The sequence below is a fragment of the Anser cygnoides genome, chromosome 4, assembly GCF_040182565.1.
Source record: "Anser cygnoides isolate HZ-2024a breed goose chromosome 4, Taihu_goose_T2T_genome, whole genome shotgun sequence".
Taxonomy (NCBI): Eukaryota; Metazoa; Chordata; class Aves; order Anseriformes; family Anatidae; genus Anser; species Anser cygnoides.
Window position 1 is genome coordinate 28,797,933 of NC_089876.1, and position 18,547 is coordinate 28,816,479.

The window sequence follows — 18,547 nt, forward strand, 5'->3', positions numbered from 1 at the left end:
TCCTCTTGTAGAGCACCTGATTTTCATCTTCACAGGAATTGATGGGAAGTGCTCCAAAGAGAAATCTCCCCTTGTGTCCTGAGCTTGCCACAGGGAGGCTGGAGGTGGTGGCTCATGTAGAGACTTCTGGAATCTTCTACTCAGATGTGCTTCAGCACCAAGGGATTACTTTGTGGCACCTCTGGCTGCTGTAGGCAGCCCAGAGAAAGCTGGTGGAAGCTTGTTCTGGGCAAGTTTTGTGAGGGTGCTGATTGTAATGTGAGACATGGGTTGTGGCTATGCTGGGCAGGTTTGGCCACAATTATTCATGTTTCCTGTTCAAGGTGATTTCCAGGTGTTCTTTTCACCATTTAAGAAATTTGGGTTGTGCTGTTAAACCTGGGGGACAAACCAGTGCCCTGAGGTTTGGACAGGCTTGTGCAGGCAAAGTGGAGATTTGGATTCATGACTCACATGCCTGTTGCCCATAAGTGACAGCAGGAAGAACCGATAGATGACATTGAAGAAGAGGGATTCAGCAGAGAGACAGATCTTGGGGGAGCACAGGGTCATCATTTGTCTCCATCTTTATGAGTGAGGATGTTCATGACAGCAACTGTGCTCCCAGTACAAATGAGGAATGTGATGTGGCTGGGCAGCCAGATACACCGCTTAGCTCTGCGAACACCTTGATGAGGCCTTGTATTTCACCTTCACATGCCCTTGTGCCCTAGGGCAGGGTGGTAGGTGGATTTGGGAAGGAGAAGCCCCGTGCCTGGCTGCACAGTGCAATACAGGCAGGCTTTGTGTGGACGATTTCGAGCCTGTGATCACGCAACATGTTGTTAATCTGCTCTATAAATACTCCCAAGAGAAACGGAGGGAGAGACTGTCTCGGTGTTTCCTCAGAGGCAAGTACAACAGTTTACTCTCCATGTAGTTCTCGGGCTCCTTAAATATCCTTTGCTCCAGCTGATAGCGTGTCTCCTTTAGCGCGTGTGGGCGATGCTGGAGCTGCAGTGAGGCCTAGCGAGGGAGCGTCCCTTGCCTGTGCAGACATTTGCTGTGTTGTTTCTGTCACTGCAAGTGTGTTTCTGTCGTTTGGCCAAGGTGTCACGTTGGGGTGGTGGCTGTTGAGCAGGGAGTGTGAGGTGGGGATCCCAGGGGTCATCCTTGTGCTTTCAGAGAGGTGTCCAGTGGGTTCCCCCTGGCTCCTTCCACATGTGCAGTTAGGAGCAGGGTGATGGTCAGCCACAGCAAGCATCGCCCCTCGTGTTTGTGAGGGAGGTGACGCAGTGGTGTTTGCTTCTTCGTGTCTCTGGTGGTGTGCCCTGCTCAGTCCTGGGCTCCTCAGCGGTGAGAAGGGGTTGGCAGCGGGTGCCGACTCAAGTCTGCAGCTTGATATGGCAAATTGAAGAAATCTTCTTCCTGGTGATTTGGAATCTAACAGGGAGAATTTTAATGGCTTCTAATGAATCATAAGAAATTTTAATTAATGAGAAGAGAACTAAAGTTTAATCAATACAGGCATCTCTGGCATTCTCCTTTGACTAAAAAAATTCAAGTCCATTCTTGCTGTCTCTGGTGTTTGTTCTGTAACAAGTTTTTTTTCCAACTGTTTTTTCAGGAATGGCCAAAGAAAGAAACTGCTTAACAGTTGATTGATACAACTGTCATGTCTCTGACATAGAAGAATGCAAGTTGTCATATTGGACTATTTCATTTTTTATGGGGTAGAAGCCTGTACTTGCTTAATACAATGGTGACTTCAGACGACAAGGCACTAATTTGGCATCCATTGCCAGCAGCCCACTGATGGTGGGCAGCAGTAGGTGGCCTGGAGGACCTGGGCAGCCTGCCCATGTTCTGCATCTGGGAGGAAGCGTGCACTGAGTGGAAGCATCTGCTGAAGGCCACCAGCAGTAAGGCAGTACTGTGGTGTTGTCATTTGTTGTAATAACTGGGCTGTAGTGTTAAATCCGTACCAGTCCCCACTTTCTCCTTAGCTCAAGACTTAAGTGTTCACCTTTTGTAGGCAATGCTTTTGTAATCAGAAGTATGGCACTTAAACCCTGTAGCCTGAACTTCTGGTGCAGAATGACAGAAGAGGGTCCGTGAAACAGGGAACTGTGCGGGCGTACTCAAACATACACCACCCTGTTACTGTAACACAGGGAGTGCTTATGTCCAGCCCTTCTCTAAACAATGAGGGGCATTATGGCTTTTTTTTTCTTTTTTCCTTAGAAGTTGCTGGTGGGTGAGAACACAGCATGCATTCTGCATTGGCTTCCTCATGTCTCTTGGGTGCTGCTGTGGTGTGATTTTTATGTTGGCATTTATATCTGAAGAGAGCAAACATGGTTCTTTGTTCCCTTCCATAGCCGCTTGCAGCAACATGAGGAAAACATTATTGTTAAAATATGAATGGATGAAAAGCATGGCATTTTCCTAAGTTTCATGTAATTTGCTTAATACAACTACAAAGTCTGTGTCAGAGGCAGGAAGAGAGTCTAGAATGCCTTATCTGATTTTCTGCAGTCACAGTTTGAAATTGAGTCTTCCTGCATAAAAGCCCTGGTGGAAGGTTCACTTCTACTGGTGCAAGCCTGGAGTCTCACAAATGAGGAAATTTTAAGGAAAGGATTAAGAAAACAGAAGAAAACTGTGGAAGCACCAGAGCTGAAAAGCTTTGCTAAGAGATGCATAGTCCTCAAGAGTACTTGACTTGTCAAAAGGCACCCCAAAGCACAACAGGGGTACAGCTAGCCCACAGGGCAGTAGATCTGCAGTATTTCTCAAAACAGACAGTCCTGGCTGCTTGTAACCACCTACCTTTCAGGTGACAAAGCTGTCAGTGGTACTGGCTCCAGCCATCCCTGCCTCTGAACCTTCATGGTGGGCAGAGGTTGTGGCGCTTTCAGAGGCGGGTGTGCTGAACGCCTTGAGCTGTACCTGTCCTACATGGGGAGAGAAGCTTCCAAGAAGGTCCACCAGAGGCCTGTCAGGGACCTGTTGGACAGTACTTTGCGTCAGCTGTTCTATTTTGTATTTAAAAGCTGCAATTAATGTTAGGCTGTGGTTCTTCAGCGACCAATCCTGGCTGTGTTTTCAGTTATAGAGTGCAACATTTTAATCACTGTCATGGAATGTCCCATTGTCTCATTGATGGTTCAACATTTTCAAGTTTATTCATGCAAGTTGCTAAGCTCTAACAAGTATTGTCTAACCTTAAGTTTAATTTGAAGGGAGATTGAAGCTGAAACGTGCTTGTTGTAAAGAAACAACTGTGTAATATGTTAAAGAAATTTGAATATCTCTTGGAGGCCTGAAATTTTATTGGAAAGTTAATGACTGTTGATTTTTATCCCCTCTGGGAAACTCCAAAGGTAATGAAAAGTAATGCACTTATAAATTGTTTTCCAGTTCACAAAGCTCTTCCAGTCATTACCTTATCCAAAAGCTATGAGCTTCTCAAAGAAGGGGAAGAATTTGAAGTTACATGCATAATCACGGATGTGGATAGCAGCGTACAAGCTAGTTGGATCTCTCACAAAAGTGGGGTGAGTTCCTTTAGCTGCATCATGTATGCCTCAGCACGGTACACTGCCTGTCTGTAAATGTTCGTGTGCTTGTCTTGCATACCTGACACGGTATCGGTTTGGATTTGCTGCCTTTCCAAAGATACCACATCCTACAAACTGGTGAGGGTCCAACGACTGGCCCGTGCCCATGTAAATCTCCAGGATCATTGAAAATTTCTGGGAGGGAAATTATCAGTGCTGGCTGCTCTTTCCAAACAGAAGCTAAAGTTAGGCACTTCAATGTGAAGTTTAGGTGACCTCTGTTGGGCTGCCTAAATACGGAAGCACAGAGTGCCTACACATCACATTGCAATCAATGGGAGCTGCAAATATCAACACATGGACTGCAAATTACATATTCTAGTCGTTATCATTAACAGTGAAATACCTGCTAATTAGCATGGGATTGTATGTGACAGGAATAGTAGTAAGCATTCATAGGAATGATTAATTCATTTAAATTATATGGTGTGCTTCACTAACTGGGAAAGTTCTGAAAAATGAACTAGGGAACTGTCTGAAGTGATCGCTGAAGTTGCTGCCCGACATGCCCAAATTAAATTATTAGCAAAATAAATACTCCAGGAGAGTTAGTTACTGGCAGCGCAGCTCTGATGAAGGCCAGCAGCAGAGAGGTCCCCTCCCCTGGTCACCCGGCGTGTCCTGCAGCTCGGTGCTTGAAACACAGGGCTGCGTATCAAAAAATTGTCAGTAAGAGCAGGCCCAGGCATCAGCAGGCACTGGTTTGTGTTTAAGGACACGTTTTAATCTTCTGGCTATACCCCAAAATTTAAATGATTAAAAGCCATTGTGAAGACCTGTTGGTAACTCCTCCCGTATACACTCCCATGCTAATGGGCTGGACCTTTAGTTTTACTGGTAGTGACCAGAATACATTATTTTTTAGTCTATGTGTGCACAGAAAAAAGGCCTCTGTGATGCTGTGATGTTTGGATAAATCACGTATCCCCAGGCAAATAGCGAACTGGAGGCCGGTTCCCTGGGGTGGGTATCTGGCACAGCTTCTCTCACTAAGTGCTCGTTGCTCCACAAATCCCACCTCGCGGCTCCGAGGGCTATTGAGGTCTCGGTGACATGAAGGCAGCGTGGGACCTGCAGATGGGGCTTTTGGTCCCGTGCCAAGGTCAACCGCAAGTCTTTCATTTGAGAACTACATTACTTTTCTTGTTCCTCCCCCTGCTTTTCTTTGTTATGACTGATGAAATCCGGGTCTTCCCTTATGTTTTCGTGCTTTTTCATTTTCATTTTATGAGTAAAAGCCATGAGGAAAATATTTTTGACCAAATAAGTTTGACCTTTCTGTCCTTTCTGGTAAATAGCAGGGGATGCTGTCTTTTAAATACTGACTACCAAATTAAATTTTGTACTGAAACAGAATACATAAAATTCATGTTTAAACAGATGCAGAATTTTACCTGAATAGGTTAAAGGAAAAAACTACACACCTTTTTCTTCGTGTGACAAAGGTTATCACCACTTTTGAAAATTAGGAGACTTGCTGTAAGCAAGCACCTCCATATAAAACAGACTTCTGTGGGTGGTTATTATTACTCAGAAGGAAACAAAACTGTGTAGAGAAAATAAAATTCATCTAGCACTTCCTGACACCTCCAAGAATTGAAATCACTCTACTAGAAAATCATAGCAAGTGAATTTGGATTAATCATTGTGAGTTTATCAGTCTTTCCATGCACACTGAACAATCTCACAGAAAAAAAAAAGTCAACAACTAAATTATTTATTTTTTCTTTAGTTCCAGCACATGTATGTAGACTTAGAGTCATCATGTACTCAGTGCTTTGGAAAGAAAAAGAAGTGTCCAGCTGCCTGTAAGATTAGCAAATGTGGATTGCTATGGACTGAGAAGCAGAGTGGGTTGCAGAGAAAGGATGCTGTGTAAAGCATGCTGCCAGCAGGTCTCTCTGCAGTATGCCTGCAATGAGGACTTGGGGCATAAAGTGACCCAGTTGAAAATGAAGCTCCAGTACCTTAAATTCACTCTTGTATTTCTCTGGGAAGCATTGCAATCATTAGAGAGTTCAGTGATTATTAGACACCCCTTGTGTAGTGAACCAAACTTCAGAGTTGCAGCCACTTTTCACAATAGCTGAAGCCTCTGAATGTTATGAAAATCAAGGCACAATGGTCATTTTCAACCCCTCTGATGAAGACAGGCTGAGAGAGCTGGGGAACCTTATAGCAGCCTTCCAGTACCTAAAGGGGGCCTAAAAGAAAGGTGGGAAGGGACTCTTGATCAGGGAGTGTGGCAACAGGACAAGGCACAGTGGCTTTAAACTAAATAAAAGAGTAGATTTAGATTAGTTATACGGAAGAAATTCTTTACTGTGAGGTGCTAGCACAGGTTGCCCAGAGAAGCTGTGGATGCCCCATCCCTGGAAGTGTTCAAGGCCAGGCTGGATGGGGCTTTGGGCAACCTGGTCTGGTGGGAGATGTCCCTGCCTATGGTGGGGGGTTGGAACTGGGTGGGTTTTAAGGTCCCTTCCAACCCAAGCCATTCTAGGATTCTATGATTCTAAGAATGTTAGTGCAAATAAAACCTTCTGTTGGTCCTCACCGTCATTGGCATTAGAAGTTCAGACTGAGCTGAATCTGGCTGCGGTCATGACACCCTTCTTTCCACAGGACTGAAGTATTTGAAGAAATTTGGGTGTCAGCTTTGTATTTTGGACAGGTCTGTTCCAGGGCAGGTGAACACGCCTCACTTGTTCTTGCCTGAGGAGGGAGGAATGTGACTACAAGGTGGTGTGTGCCCTTGGGACTCCTCAGATCTTTTTGGAGCTGAAAGCACTCTCTGCCTTGAAACATCAGGTGGGAACCTGGGCAGTTCACCTAGTGAAATGCAGCAGAAGGGTGCCTTAGAGTGCAGTTCAGAAGAAAAGAAAGAATGAAGAAAAGGGCTAGTACTTGAGGAAGTATTATCTCACAAAGACAGCTGATCACACACTTGTTTTGCATGGAGAGATTCTAGTGACAGGTTTGTCGTGATGGCTTATTATTCTGGTTTAAAGTTATGAATATTAATATAGCGAAGTTATAATTACTTCTATTTTTAATTTATCGAGGAAAGATGCTGCATACACAGTGTTTTAGATGTTAATTGTTTTTACCGACAGATTGTTACAAGCAAAAGCAGAAATTTGGGTGATTATGGATACGAAAGGAAATTAACATTGAACATCCGTTCAGTGGGAGTTAATGATTCTGGAGAATTCACATGCCAAGCAGAAAACCCTTTTGGAAGAACCAATGCCACGGTAACCTTGAAAGCATTAGGTAAATAGTTCTTGTAGAAATCTTAAGATTTCTAGCTTTCCCTTCCTTCTATCTCCTTTCCCCCAAACCTGAATGAGTAAATTGCTTTATTAAAAGGTTACTGCAGACTGGTATCATACTGAAATGGTTCAGGAAGGGCTATGGAGTGTGCAACTACTTTAATTTCTGTAGCACTTTGCATGTGATTGGATTGCAGTATTAGAACAACCACCCAACATTGTTTCCATCTCTCTGGTTTTTCTCATCCTTTCTGGTTTAATTTTAAATTTAATCCAGTCTTAATGAAGCAAGTAATTTACCTTTGCCTGGTACTATCCCTACGCTTTAGTAATTTGGCAGCACAAGCACAAAGCGTATCTTCAGTACCTGCCTTCCAAGCACTGGAAATTCCGCTGGTGTCGGCACGTCAATGTTTTTTTATGTGGGAGAAGTTATATATGTATCTCTATTTAAAATAATGCAGTGAGGAACACTGAAGTGTGCACAGGCAGCACGAAAATTGCTTTGGAGCTCGCCACCATGGTAAATCCACCATCCATCACTTCCTTAGGTTTGGGATAATATCCCTCAACAGTGAGCAAACTCCCCTCCTCCCCTGGTTTAATAACAGACTCATGTAGATCTCAGCTGGTGTATATTAGCGTGTATGATACACCAGGCCTTTCAATTTTTAAAGCTGCCAAAAGTGCTAATTTGATAGTCTAATTAGGGACATACGCTTGATAATTCTGACCAAGTCTGTGTAGTTGGCTAAAATAGTTAAAATTCCTCACCTTTCAAGGATGTAGCAACTGAGGACAACTGAGACTGCTCTGTTCTTTGTGTGCCAGGCCTTGTATTCTCTTCCCTACCAAATTTTTCTTTCTGGTGCACAAATACCCCTGCAACATAGCCTGTTTTGCTTTCCCAAGTAACTTAAAGAAAACAGAAGCACTTGACCTCTGTGGGTCAGATCTCCAGCATAGCTGCGGAGGTTTGAGTGCACTTAACCTTGCTACACCATTTGAGGGGGTAGGGCTCTTAACGTGTTTTCCTAATATTTTTTTTTTTTTTTTTTTTTACAAAAGAGATTAGATTCATATGTAAAAGAGTGAAACAGTGTTAAGTATGAAAGAAAATCTTTTCCCTGAGGAGAATAATGTGAAAGCTTTTATTATAAAAGGAGGGAAGTTCTTAACTAGAGGAATTCTAAAGACTACTGCACATGCAAATGTGGTTTTAAAAAGGGTTGACTTTGGAAAGTCGGGTGAGTAAAATAAAACACGGTGTTATAAAATGTAGAAAATAAAGCAACAGGTTTGTATTTAGTAAAAAAACAAAGTTTGTACTTAGTAAAAAAAAAAAAGCCAGAGAAAAGCTGGAATATTTCATTTTCAAGATACTTTTCTCCCCTCACCCTCTCAAATTTGACCTAAAATAAAATAAACTCTGTCTCCTGGGTCCTTCCACCGTTCATTGTCAAGTTGACTATATTTATCTAAACCGTGCCAGCTCCCAGGATCATGGGAAGTGGTGTATAGAACATACTGGATTGTATCAGAATCTAAATCACTGCAGCTTTAATGTTAGCAAAAAGGTTTCTAAGAAATAGTGGTATTTTGGTAAATGTTTTAGTTACTTTTATAAAAAATGGTTTATCTAACTATAAACTGTTTATAGAACTTTGTTTTGGGCATTGACAGCATGATTATGAAATGTTTTTTGCACTCTCTTGGGCACAGTTTTGAATGTGGGTTGCATAGGGGCTCTGTGCTTGCACAGAAAATAGAAAAAAATAGAAAAAAGAAAATAGAAAAAAGGTCTCAGAGGGACTAAAAATCTTAAATTTCCAGATTTAAAACCCTTTTTTTTTTTTTTTCCTTTTTGACAATAGAGCGCACTTTGTATCATACCTGCTTGCTATGATATGAGTGTATGTCTTCTTTTCTTCTCGGAAGCATCTGTCAAGTGCTCTGTCAGCTCCATATGCTTTCACCAAGGCCCGTTGCCTTCAGTTTTCATGAGCTCAGGTGCCCAGCTGGCCACAGCAGTTTGATCACTGGAAAGTGGAGAGAGGCAGAGATCTGAGATTGATTTTGGGGCTAAATTCAAGCATTCCCAGGAAATATGTTTCCTTGTCATTGTAGTCTGTCTGTCAAACTGGTAATTCCCATATGAATTTTTGTAATAGGACTGAAAAATTTGTCTTTCAAAGTGAATAATCCTGAAGCTGATGAGTTTATTAATGAAATTAAAGCCACTGCAGTAAGGATGCTGCTCCACATGATACTTTGGAACAGAACTACCCAGTGATAAATGGTATCTGCCAAAGAAAAGATTAAGACCCAGCAGTAGATGAACAGAAATGCCTTAGTTTAAGACAATTGCTATCCAGGCCTGTCGACGTAGTACATTTTTCTCTAATTACAGTTTTTAATAGCTTCATTTGTAACGTCGTTCTTAATTACACTTGACAAAGAATCATTAAATACTCTACTATATTGTCATAAGTGATCAATTTATCTTGCCTTTTTACTGTTTCTTTCATTCCATACAGTTAGTGACTGATTTTTTGAAAAATGTAAACACTTGAGTAGAATCAAGCATGTGCTTGCATTTTTCCAAGAGCAAATAAAGGGTATTTATCACCAGGAGATGGAATTCTTTTTGTTAAAGCATGCAAGGCTGCTTTAAGTTGTGTGCCTCATTGCCATATATATCTAGTGGTCTTGGTTTTAGCAGGTGAGAGTTCAAGTTCTGCTTTGTAGATAAGGTTTCCCGTTTCACAGTTGGACGTTTGATCACTGATCTTGAAGTAGTGTAAGTGTGGTTAGAGTAGTGGCAATCTCTTAAATGGCCCTGAAATTGTTTTTCTTTTCCTATTATGGCCATCAGCTAAAGGATTTGTCCGTTTGCTTGCAACAATGAATACCACAATAGATATAAATGCAGGACAAAATGGAAATTTAACAGTTGAATATGAGGCATATCCAAAACCGAAGGAAGAAGTCTGGATGTACATGAATGAAACACTGCAGAATTCATCGGACCATTATGTCAAGTTCAAGACTGTGGGCAATAACAGGTAATAAGAATGGCTGTAAGTGCTATCGATTTCCCTTTGAAACAGCAAACTAGAGTCTGTTCTGGAAATATGAAAATGTAGATGGCAAGAAAATCGTGTTTTAAAAGGTCTTGCCATACACGTGGCTTACCACAGTGATGGGTGTGAAGTCTTGCTAGCCTGGATGTGAAGCAGTGTTAAGCGCACCATCTGAGAGACCAGTCTGACTCACAATTCACCTACAAGATGTCATTGTGCTCAATAAGTTAAAGAATTCAAAGTTTGTGTCCACAAACACCGTCCACCACCACAGTTGAGCACAATGCTCCGGACAAAAGTTTATGCTTTTATTTCTGCCATGCACTGTTCCTTTCTGGAGCCCTGGACCTCCAAAAATCCCATGGGGAAAAAAAAATAAGTCTTGAGTGCTGTGGGGCAAAAGCGGTGTGTGAATTCGTGGTAAGTGTGTCTGTATGGATGGTGTAGGCAGAAGAAAAAAGTGCACTAATAATTCCCACCTTAGCTTTTTGTGCAACAATTCCCTGTTACTTGCCCGTTGACCACAGGCTGTGAGCATCACTAATAATTCCTTTCTCTTTGCAGTTATACGAGTGAACTTCACCTTACCCGATTAAAAGGAACAGAGGGAGGCATTTACACATTTTTTGTGTCCAATTCAGATGCCAGCTCCTCTGTAACATTTAATGTCTATGTGAAAAGTAAGTAAAGTGAACAGTCTGAAATATTTCATTATCACAGTCATTGTATTTTATACAACATAATGTATGCACAAGATGTCACAGTGTGGTTCAGCATATGAGAGGCTTTCTGAAGTGAAGCACATGCTGCAAAACTATTTAAATGTCAAGATACAAAAGTACAGAGTACTTACACAAATCCACCTACAATCCAGCATGACCTTACATTCTGGCAAATGTATTCCAGAGGTTACTGAAGAGCAGTTAGATAGTTTACACAGGAAAAAAACTATAACACCTGGAAAGATGGTCTCAAAAATGAGCATGCACCATAAAACTTTGATAATGTAACGTGGATCAGGATATACAGAGATTATATGTATACATATAATTTGCATTTTTGGCAGCCAAGATAAGCTATTAATTTTCTTTAAATTGTTTGAGTTGGATGCAAAGTTTGAAAACTTGTCAGAAGAATTATTCACTTGTGCCTTTTGGTATCTAAATACATCTGCATAATAATGTACATCTCCATTGTTTTAGAGAAATCTGTGTAGCTTTACAAACACACATGCTGTCATCTTTACATGCTTGTAAAAAAAAAAAAAAAAAAGCATCAGTCTCAGTTTCAAGCAGCATTCTTCAGGACAAAAGCTAAGCTTCAGAATGAATTAAATGAAACGTCCAGGGAACTCCATCCTTCCTAGCAGAACCATCCTGTCAGAGAATTTCATGCTCTCAGCAGACAAATATTGGCAGCTGCTAAAGGCAAAGCTTGAGGGGACTGCAGGCAGAAAGGAGAAATTAAGGCAAGGTAGACAGTGCTGCTTTCAAGCCTAGGACAATGAAATGTGTAGGAAGTGAGCGGATGTGCTGCAAATATGTTGTTGCAGTGCTTTAGCAGTAATAGATCCTTCTCTGGGCATGGGCTGATACAGAGGACCATTAAAACTTCCACAACTGCATAAAATTATGGATACTACTTTCTGAATTCTTCCCATTTATCTCTGAAGGTCAACATTTGTAGTGTCAATATTTGCAATGCTGTAGTTTGGGTCTAGAAATGCCACTTAGGCTCCTTTTAGAACATGGCATTTCTTCCTTTCTCTGTGAATGTCATTTGTGGTGTTGTACACTTCAGTTCCCTAGCTGTGATTTCTGAGCTGAGGGCACTGGCAACTTCAAATGTCCTTTGCCACCTTGGGTAAGAGTGGGTCAGAGTCACAAGGGGGAATTCTACTGTTGTACAGCATAGTGGAGCACAGTGCTGAGCAAGAAGTTTGGTTTCTGTGAAGGAATGGAAGAAATTGCAGGCTGCCCGTGGAGCCATCAGTTCCCTTGAGGCTGGATGATGTTTTCCAACTTGCGGCATCATATATGTGCTTGGAGCAAGGGGCTGTGGGCTCTTCAGGCTGCTTGGGAGCAGGCTGGGCAAAATACCATTAAAAAAAATAAATACAGGTTTGTCACCATCAGATGTCAGTTCTCAGTGCAGAGCTCCATGCTGCTGCTTTTGAGGAACCTCCTGCTCGATAAATGCTGAAACCCCTGTGGGTCGTGGCTAGGAAACCAGGCTAGGAGCAACACGGTGAATCAGTATGGCTATGGCAGGAGAGTGTTCGTGGTGTAGTTCTTCTGAATGGCTTGTCTGTACGACCATCAGCGTTCAGGTCTCCTTCCTTGCTTCAGCTACTGGTCTTGTAAGCAGTAAGATCAGCCTTGGGATACAGTGAGGGCATTGAAGCCATCTCAGTAGAGCCCTGTTTACCATTCAGTGTGGCCCTGGCTGACTACAGACACTGCTGAAACAGATTTGATACGCTTGACTCAGAAAGAGTTTCTTTTGGCATTTTGATGCAACTACTCCAAATATCTTTTTCATTTTGAAAAGGGGAGATGAAACAGATTGATCCTTCTGAGGGTTCATTTTTTTAGGAAAAATAACCTCCTGTTTTCAGTAGCGTGTAAGATGCTCATTGTTTAGGTATGAAACCCAAACTGCACAGCAAAATAACATATTTTTTGAAATAGCAGAGTAACTACCAAAGGTGAGTCGTGTGGGTGGGCCAGGTACTGGTCTAATCGTGTGTTGTGACCTGGCATTGTTGTCAGTTGGGATTTTGCATAAATAGCTGCGATCTAGCTTCTGGTGTTTACAAGTCTGGCTCTGGCATGTAATCAGCAGAAAGCAATCAAACAGGTAAAACAGGATTCATAATCAGGAGGATATCTTCACGTAAACACAAATCGATGCTGAAACATTTGCTGAAAGACATGAAAAACCCTGTGCAGAAATACTTGCTTTTCATTTAAACACATTTAGCAATTGCATATGCTAATCTGAAACAATACTAAATTGCTAAAATAAAATGGAGTCAGTTGTAGTAAGTGTGACATAAAGTAGGGAAGGAAGGAGTTCTGACATTAGGAGCCAAAAAGAAAATTACAACTTGACAAGCAGCATGCTGAACTGAGTTACAATTAAGAAATTGTAGAAATCTCCAGAGTGGCGAGATACTGTGCATCTAGCAATTAGTGGAAGAATCTTCAAACTGGTATCTCTGTATTTAGTGCAAAATAATATCTGGATTTAATTATAGTCAACAAAACACTATCTGTGCAGTTGGGGCTCATGCTGCAAGGAGAAAACTGGCCATGGCATTAGAGAAGCCAAGATCAAGTCATTGCAATATGCAAACAAGGAGTCACCATGATACTACAAAAAGATACAATCCAGTCCAGAAAATGTGACTGCAGGAGGAAAGCTCTCTGACTGTGATAATAGACAATACCTATTAAATGCTATTTTGTAGACATTTATTTATCTGTTCTAATGATGATGAAGTTGGTAATAAAAAGCAATTGAATCCACAGTGTTGTCATACTGAGCACTGAGTTAAAACAGAAGTGACCTCTTACGAGTCTTCTTTGCTGCATTCAGAATCAACATTAATAAGAGCTGAAAAGCAATTCATAAACTCAGTGAGATTAGAAGTTCAAGACATTTTTAAGAAAGTGCTACAGGTGCTGGGACAGACGCACAGCCAGAGTTTTATCATGTTGTAACGTTGCCTAACACATAGCGTATACCTAAACAAATTGTTTGCACATGGCTAATTACAATTCCGCAATTTAACCATGTTGGTAGAAGCTTCAGAAAGCTGAATTATGTATATTCCATGAGTGCTAAGACTGTGTACAATGCTGCGTGCTATCAGAAAGTTCTGCACCAAATGAGTAATGTTGAAAACCCATCTCAACATTTTGCAACAATGTTCGGTTCTGGGTGGTTTGCATAAAACACAACATTTGGATTTAGAAACGAAAGAACATTCGGTTCCTGTAACATGAGTCATGAGGAGATGCTACGTGATTGAGAGTATACGTGTGTTTTATTGCCTCTAATTTAATCAGTGAGTAGAATATTCATTAAAAACTGACACCGTGCAGTCTTGCGTGTGGATTTTATTTGAAATAAATCAGCTTTCTTCCACTGTCATCAATACAGTCTCGCAACTTTCTAGAACATTAGAAGTTCATCTTACATTTTGTAAAGTTATATTAACTAATAATGGACTATTAATTTGTACCAGGTGAGCAACATCTTTGGAATATAGTCTGGTTTTGCCATTAACTTTATTTTTTAACATAATTTGCAAGGAAGCTAAGATAACTATGGGAGATGAGGCTTCTAATTCAAGTTCCCCAAGAAATACGTCTTTCTAATATTTGCCAGTACCAAGTAGGTGTTGTCCTTGCCTGAAGGCCCGTCTGTTTTCCCATCATACTCCAACCAGCAGCTCTAAGGTGCGTGGAGCACCAGCCCCGGTGCAGTACAAGAGTGCAGTGTCATGGCGTGAGGAACCAGGCAGCTTTGTAAACTACCAGAGCAATCATGAATTATAGCTTGGACACCTAATACAGTCAGTCAAATATTAGCTTTTTCTACATGCAGCGTTTCAGAAAGTGAGCCAGTTGGGCATTTCGGTAGTGGTGTTTTACTGGGATGCATGCCTTCTGTGGGGATGGGGACAGGTACTGGTTGCATTGCACTGCAGTTCCTTTTCGGGCTATGCTCGTAATATTTGATAAAGAGGGCAGATGCAGGAGAGATGCGGTTTGACAGATTTAGTACAACTGTGGAGAAACTCTTTTTTAGAGGCTGGTAAAGTCATCCTCTGCAGGAACTGGAACTACCTTCTTGTTTCAAAACAAATGCGTCTGTTTTGTTAAGCTCTGGGCTCTGTTGTTTCAGGATCTTTCATTAACCCCAATGCGTGGTGGAGGTAAGGTGTTCTGAAATCCAGCCCATGCATCCAGTGTACAAACTGAGATTTTCACAGTGACACAGAACACCAGTTCAGGCCTGGATGCCCTTTGCCGTGGGAAGCTCAGTTCACCTGACTCCACAGGTGATAATGCACACAAGTTGCTAGCGTGATGAGCACATGGCATCGCAAATTCTGTGTTCCCCTAATAATGTTACTCTCGTTTGTGTTTGTTGCAGCAAAACCAGAGATTCTCACTTTGGATATTCTCAGCAATGGCGTTCTCCAGTGTGTAGCGGCTGGGTTCCCAGCCCCTACCATATACTGGTATTTTTGCCCAGGAACTGAACAGAGGTGAGTTAAGTAACCAGAGCTTCCAGAAATGACTCTACATTCCACATACACAATTTATGATTAAAAATTAAGACTGAAAAATGACTTGGTAACAGTTACGTTGCATCACTGTTTTCATAATTTTAGGTATTGCATTATTTGCAGTGGTTTGAGGGGAAGGGGGCAGTACATTTCATTACTCCCCTTTGTATTCCATCGTTGAAGAGGGAATAATCAACGTTTTCTGCTGAGGAAAAATAAAAGCTAAATTTTCTCTCTGCTGCAGGCTAGCTAAGGTTTTTATCAGTTTGGCCCCAAATGACACACATTCTCAATGCAATTTCACAGAATGACAATCACAGAATCACTTGTGAATATGGCTGTTATCTTTCGCCCTATTGTGTAATGATATAATTTTTCAAGACATAAAGTAATTAGATTTCTATTCACATGAAGCATATGACAAGTAAACAAGTCTGGAGTTATTATGAATAAAACCTGATGTCTAGTTGCCATGCTTCTAAAAAGACGGTAGAGTTTCACTGTGAAGTGAGCATTTGTGAAGCACTTTTTAAGATTTTTGTTGACTTCCACTGTGCTTGCAGATCTCATACTAGCAAGTTATGTCTTCTACCTGCATAATTTGTTTTATGCCTAAAATAATTATCCTATTTATTTAATGTGTGCTCATATAGTGAATATATGACATTGTTAACACTGCAGTTAATTTTAAAAAAGGCGTGCAGACTTCTGACTAGTTTAACTAGCAGCATCTTGAGAGAACAAAACTGGCTGTTCTCTGGCTGCATATAAACTTGGTGGTGTTGTAGGTACGTCATGGATTTTTCATGGATTTTTTTGTGCTGTAATAAAACAATGCCTGGGGAAGGTGTTCGAGTAGGAGATGGACCACGACTGCTTAAAACTGAAACTGGAGATGAAGAATTTATGGTTACAAAACCCACGGTGGACTTACAGACCACAGCAAATGCAAAGACCTCATGGTGTCCATTTGGCTTGTTTTATCAGTTTCACCCACTACATAGGAGACAAGGAGAGTTGTCAGTAGGCTGGGTTTTGAGGATAAAATCTTCAGCTCAGTCCCGTTGTGGAGTAGTGTTGTGTAATTACCTGATGGTCTGGCTGTGACTAGCTGCCTTCACAACAGGCCCTGTCATTCATTTCAGGTAGCAGTCCACAGCAGGTAATTGTCTGCGTTGTTTTTCCCAGGTGTTTTGATTCACAAACAATATCTCCCATGGACGTGAAAATCTGTTACGGCAATTCCTCGTTGCCTTCCTTCGAGAGGATCCTGGTTGAGAGCACCATTAACGCCAGCATGTTCAGGAGCACCGGCACCGTCTGCTGCGAGGCTTCCAGCAATGGTGACAGGAGCTCTGCTTTTTTCAACTTCGCTATTAAAGGTACTGTCTGGAGTGAACAAGGCAGTGAACATGAAAGAATGGTTAATGCTGGTGCTTTTCAGCTCTTTTTGTCATGCAAGAATTCATGTCTTAAGTGCATTGCTTTTGCCATAATGTTGATGGTACTGTGGCTGAGTGTATGATAATATATTACAGTACATGTGCTGCCTGCCAAAGTATTGCTTTCGCTATTCAGTTAATATTCTGGTATTGTATGTTTGCTGCTTCAAAACTACCAAGCAGTAGTTAGCTGTTTTCTTCTACCTATGCAGTGTGATCTGGCACAGGGGCAAAGCACCTGCAGCATGGCACCAGGCTGCCTTCTCTCTGTCCCTTTTTCTTTGCCTGTCTTTGTTTTGGATGTTTAGGCCATCATCTCTTTCATGAAAAGTCTGCATTTTTCAATGTTTTTTACCACATCTCAGGAAAATGTGGTCCCAATCTTGACTGGAGCCTAAGGGCACTGCTTTTGTAAAAGGAGTAACAGCAACGTACTGCAGAAGTGCTTATGAGTTTTGTAACAGCATTTGTGGGTTTGTAGGAGAAAAAGAAAAAAGGAAAAAAAAAACACAACAAAACACTAGAATACAGATGACTTGAAATGTGTTTGTAAATCTTTGCTTGCTTTGGAAAAAAATCACATGTTCTGCTGCTGCTTTTTTTCCCTGTTATACCCAGATATAACATATAAACAAATAAGCCAGATTTGGGGTAGAACAGTATTCTTTCACTGCTCTGTACAACCTCTGCTTTTAAAGACTGGGTTGTAGAGATCACACATTTGGGGGGGGGGGGGGGGGGGGGGGGGGAGAGAAACTAGGATTTAGGAAAAGTCCCCTTAACAAGCTTCTTTCTGTGCCCTAAGCTGACTGTAATCACCCTTAATTGATCTCAGTGTTGTGCCTCCTGAGCTCCCGAAGCTGAGGCTCTTTGGGAAGCACGCTGTGTGGTTTCTGTGCCAGTGTTGGCCCGCACTGTCATTCAGGAAAAGTGGCTCTGAGGGATGTGGAGTGCATCTGGGAAAATGGAGGCCCCAGACTGTGTTTCATAAGAAAGAATCAAGGAAAGCTTTTTCACCTGATTATTTTAAATGTAGCTTTTCTTGTTTGGTATTCAAGCAGGATTTTCTCTGTTTCTTTCCAGAGCAAATACGTACCCATACCCTTTTCACACCTTTACTAATCGCATTTGGAGTCGCTGCTGGACTGATGTGCATCATAGTCATGATCCTGGTGTACATATATTTACAGGTAAAATCAGCAACTCCTCTGCCTGAGTTGTTAAAGTGTGGGAGCTGCCTGGGGAAGCTTCAGGAGTGACAGCCGTTCTCTTTCCTTTTCAGAAACCCAAATATGAAGTTCAGTGGAAAGTTGTTGAAGAAATAAATGGAAACAACTATGTTTACATAGACCCAACACAGCTTCCTTATGATCACAAATGGGAATTTCCTAGAAACCGGTTGAGTTTCGGTTAGTTTATATTTATTTAACTTCATCTGCAAGGTGAAACCTTCAAGTCTCATATGAGACTTTGGTTAAACACAGCAGGGTTTTGTCAAAAAGATGTGCAGGAATGCAAATAGCGATAATTGCTCATGCTTACCTGGGGACAAAAAGCAAGCAGGTGTATATACACTATCTTCTCTAATATCATAAAATAAAATGCTGAACCCTTCAGGAAGAAATGCTCCAAGTTCTTATAAAGATTTTTTTTTCTTTATTAGGCAAAACCCTTGGTGCTGGAGCTTTTGGAAAAGTTGTAGAAGCCACTGCTTATGGTCTATTTAAATCCGATGCCGCAATGACAGTAGCAGTAAAAATGTTAAAACGTAAGTTGCTGTAGTACGCTGCCCAATTTTTTCTAACTTCCTTCTGGTAGGTGTGCTATTTACTGAACATTGCGTTTT

At 41.5% G+C, this 18,547-nt stretch overlaps 1 protein-coding gene across 1 annotated transcript in view; it reads left to right on the forward strand.

Annotated features, from left to right (window-relative positions):
• The window catches only part of KIT (KIT proto-oncogene, receptor tyrosine kinase), a 54,093-nt gene that overhangs the window by 21,519 nt on the left and 14,027 nt on the right, over positions 1–18,547 (forward strand). The window contains exons 4-12 of the mRNA XM_066995878.1: positions 3,403–3,539; positions 6,716–6,875; positions 9,750–9,939; positions 10,522–10,637; positions 15,124–15,238; positions 16,448–16,641; positions 17,785–17,891; positions 17,984–18,110; positions 18,365–18,469. Coding sequence (XP_066851979.1) covers positions 3,403–3,539; positions 6,716–6,875; positions 9,750–9,939; positions 10,522–10,637; positions 15,124–15,238; positions 16,448–16,641; positions 17,785–17,891; positions 17,984–18,110; positions 18,365–18,469 — 1,251 coding nt within the window. The remainder of the gene's footprint in view (positions 1–3,402; positions 3,540–6,715; positions 6,876–9,749; positions 9,940–10,521; positions 10,638–15,123; positions 15,239–16,447; positions 16,642–17,784; positions 17,892–17,983; positions 18,111–18,364; positions 18,470–18,547) is intronic.